Raw genomic sequence first — 289 nt, forward strand, 5'->3', positions numbered from 1 at the left:
GGCCAAAGCACCCCCAAAGAGTCCTGTCAAAGCCACCCCAGCTCCAGCCACCCCTGCTGCGGTCAAAGCACCCCCAGAAAACCCCGTTACAGCCACCCCAGCTCCAGCTGCCCCCCCAGCAGCCAAGGCACCCCCAAAGAGCCCTGTCAAAGCCACCCCAATCCCTGCAGCTCCAGCCACCCCTGCTGAGGCCAGAGCACCCCCAAAGAGCCCTGTCAAAGCCACCGCAGCTCCAGCAGCCTCTGCTGATGCCAAGGCATCCCCAAAGAGCCCTGTCAAAGCCACCCCA

At 64.4% G+C, this 289-nt stretch overlaps 1 protein-coding gene across 12 annotated transcripts in view; it reads left to right on the forward strand.

Annotated features, from left to right (window-relative positions):
• Positions 1 to 289, forward strand: part of NACA (nascent polypeptide associated complex subunit alpha) — a 9314-nt gene that overhangs the window by 5718 nt on the left and 3307 nt on the right. For 6 of the 12 annotated variants that reach the window (XM_042028988.1, XM_042028984.1, XM_042028985.1 and 3 more), the window contains one exon: positions 1 to 256. The exons of 1 other annotated variant lie outside the window; for it this stretch is intronic. In XM_042028988.1, the coding sequence (XP_041884922.1) occupies positions 1 to 256 (256 nt within the window). 5 more of the 12 variants (XR_006016217.1, XR_006016218.1, XR_006016219.1 and 2 more) reach the window with 3 other exon arrangements.

This window comes from Corvus kubaryi, unplaced genomic scaffold (genome assembly GCF_017639235.1).
Source record: "Corvus kubaryi isolate FWS band 111438036 unplaced genomic scaffold, C.kubaryi_AGA036_p1.0 37309, whole genome shotgun sequence".
Taxonomy (NCBI): Eukaryota; Metazoa; Chordata; class Aves; order Passeriformes; family Corvidae; genus Corvus; species Corvus kubaryi.